Source organism: Mandrillus leucophaeus, unplaced genomic scaffold, assembly GCF_000951045.1.
Source record: "Mandrillus leucophaeus isolate KB7577 unplaced genomic scaffold, Mleu.le_1.0 Scaffold1217, whole genome shotgun sequence".
NCBI lineage: Eukaryota > Metazoa > Chordata > Mammalia > Primates > Cercopithecidae > Mandrillus > Mandrillus leucophaeus.
In genome coordinates this window covers 68,905-71,509 of record NW_012100510.1, presented here as the reverse complement: position 1 = coordinate 71,509, position 2,605 = coordinate 68,905, and the positions used below count along the sequence as shown (strand labels likewise).

General features: G+C 58.7%; 2 protein-coding genes across 7 annotated transcripts in view; one reads left to right on the top strand and one right to left on the bottom strand.

The window, feature by feature from the left end:
• PRKCSH (protein kinase C substrate 80K-H) overlaps window positions 1-1,931 on the bottom strand; it is a 16,011-nt gene extending 14,080 nt beyond the window's left edge. For 2 of the 4 annotated variants that reach the window (XM_011971364.1, XM_011971368.1), the window contains exons 1-3: window positions 1,478-1,931; window positions 988-1,143; window positions 679-795 (exon numbers count right to left, since the gene is read on the bottom strand). In XM_011971364.1, coding sequence (XP_011826754.1) covers window positions 679-795; window positions 988-1,066 — 196 coding nt within the window. In that variant the 5' untranslated portion in view covers window positions 1,067-1,143; window positions 1,478-1,931. Of the gene's footprint in view, window positions 1-678; window positions 796-987; window positions 1,144-1,473 lie in introns of all 4 variants that reach the window. The other 2 variants (XM_011971366.1, XM_011971367.1) reach the window with 2 other exon arrangements.
• Window positions 1,408-2,605, top strand: part of CCDC151 (coiled-coil domain containing 151) — a 16,594-nt gene continuing 15,396 nt past the window's right edge. For 2 of the 3 annotated variants that reach the window (XM_011971371.1, XM_011971369.1), the window contains exon 1: window positions 2,028-2,414. In XM_011971371.1, the coding sequence (XP_011826761.1) occupies window positions 2,171-2,414 (244 nt within the window). In that variant the 5' untranslated portion in view covers window positions 2,028-2,170. Of the gene's footprint in view, window positions 1,495-2,027; window positions 2,415-2,605 lie in introns of those variants that run through there. The other variant, XM_011971370.1, reaches the window with a different exon arrangement.

Below are 2,605 nucleotides of genomic sequence, written 5' to 3'. Positions count from 1 at the left end.
GCTGGGCATGGTGGCGGGCGCCTGTAATCCCAGCTACTCAGGAGGCTGAGGCAGGAGAATCGCTTGAACCCGGGAGGCGGAGGTTGCAGTGAACCAAGATCGTGCCACTGCACTCCAGCCTGGGCGATAAGAGTGAAACTCCATCTCAAAGAAAATTCAAAACAACACGGCGTCATCCAGGCACGGTGGCTTGCACCTGTAACCCCAGCACTTTGGGGGGCCAAGGCGGGAGGATGACTTGAGCCCAAGAGTTCCAGGCTGCAGTGAGCTACAATCATGCCACTGTACTCCAGCCTCGGCAACACAGCAGGACCCTGTCTCTTCAAAAAACAGGAAAACAAAAAGCCAGGGTTTCCCTTCACCTCTGTCTCCTGCTGGATTGCTCTTGGCCCCACCCTGTCTCCCACTTCCAGGGGTTTGCCCATGTTGGCCCCTCCAGCTGCAGCACCCTCGGGATTTAACTGAAACCTCACCTCCTTGGAGGAGCCTTTTCTGACCCCTAGGCTTGGGAGTACGAGGACTCTGGGCTCCTCCAGCTGCCCGGGGCCATAAGAGCTGGGCTTGTTTCTGCCCACTCACGGGGGAGTCAGCATAGGGAGTATCTTGGTCACACAGACAGGGCCTGGCACTGAGCAGCGTGCAATAAATATCTGATGGATGAACAGAGAAAAGGCTCACCTGGCTCGTCAGAGCCATCTTTGCAGTCGCAATAGTCATCGTTGACCTGATCGAATGGGATGGTGGCCGAACCGTCCAGGCAGGTGAAAGGCTTGGACTCATCATAGAAGTGATGATCTGTGGGGTGCAGGAAGCTCAGCCCAGGGCAGGAAAGCGCCTTCTCCACCAAATACCACCTCTGTCCTCCCACCCCCACCAGCGGAGCACTACCGGGAAACTGAGGCAAAAGGTTGTAAATGCCTACCCCCAAGGCCCAATGTTGGCCCCTCCCACCTCCAGCCTGGCGGGAGGGTGAACAGGAGGACTCACTGGTGAGGGAGACGCCCCGGGGCCTCTTGACCTCCACGGCCCAGCACATGGGTAGCAGCAGAAGGAGCGGCAGCAGCATCTCGCCAGAGGCTCTGAGGCCCGAAACGGGTTCTGTGGGAGGAAGCCGACAGCGGGAAGACGCGCTGTGTCTTCACGCTGCAGGAAGAAAGGGGATCCCGGTCAGTGGGAGAGGGCTACTTCCAGCCAATTGGATTCCTCCATGGCTTCCAGGCAATGAGGCCTCACTTTGTTTCCGATATGGGGGCGAGGGGCAGCGATCTCCCCAATCCTGGCCAGTCTCACTTTGCTCAAATCAATGGCGAGGATCTCAAGATCTCAAAACCTCCGCTCCCTGTGCCCAATTGTGACCCAATTCCCGCCAACAGGCCAAAGAGATTAACAGTTTCCGCCGTCCACACCCACATATGCACTCTCCGGTTGCCCCCTGCAGGAAACTGAGGTGCCCTCCCACCCGCTCGTTCACACCTACACGGGGCCGGAGCAAAGGTCAGTATCCACCGCGCCCCTCTTGACCGGCAGCCACGGTTCCTGCAGCAGAAAGAAAGCGGAACTGTCTGGACCCGTCACTTCCGGTCGTACGTCCCGCACCCGAACGGGGAGTCAGGGTAGCCATGCTGGGAGAGTCAGGAGTAGGGGCGGTGCCAAAGCCGAGACGGCCATCTTGGGCAGGACTGTGAAGCCTTAGAGAGGATGGTTGTGAGGGCTAGCTCTTAATGGCGGCGCAACGTACCTCCATCTTGGGAGTGGCGGCTTCTCAAGCCGGAAAGAAAGTTCCTGAAAAATGCCCACGAACCCCCAGGGGCGGGATAAGGTTGCGGGGGGCGGGGGTAAGGAAACGGATGAGCACGTGACCCCAAAGTGCCCAGATCGTCTGTCCTGTAGCGCGGCTCTGCCCCGCCCCTCTGTTGGGACCGCCCCTCTATGCAGCCTCAGCCAATGAGAACGCACTGTCAGCCACGGAACGCGGGTGGTCTCCATGGAAACACTGGAGGGAGACGGGAGGCGGTTACCCAGCAACCGAGAGATGCGGAGAGCAACCACCTAGCGGTCGGAAAGTGCATTTTTCAGAGCCCTAGGAATTCGAGCTGACGGATCCCTGACAGGAGCGACTGACTCCTAGTTGTCCCCCTAACCCCTAGGGGCCTTCGGCCCCAACCCCATCATGACATCTCCCCTGTGCAGGGCGGCCTCCGCCAACGCCCTGCCTCCTCAGGACCAGGTTTCGACGCCCTCTTCCAAGGTCAAGGGCAGGGAGGCTTCGGGCAAACCCAGCCACCTCCGAGGCAAGGGAGCAGCCCAGGCCTGGCCCCCCGGCCGTTCCAAGGGAGGATCCTTCCACAGAGATGCCGGGAAGCCCTCTGTGCACGCTCAGGTGGCTGAGTTACATAAAAAGATACAACTGTTAGGTAAGATGGCTCCAGAGGGTACAGAGGGTCAGGGGTCAACAGTGCCCATCCAATCTTCTGACCAGGCATGGTGTGAACAGTTGAGTCTAGGTGAACAGTTTCTGGGCAAAAACTCATACTTGATTCATGTTTTTCATCCTCTCTCTCTTAAAACTTCTTGGCCGGGCGCGGTGGCTCAAGCCTGTAATCCT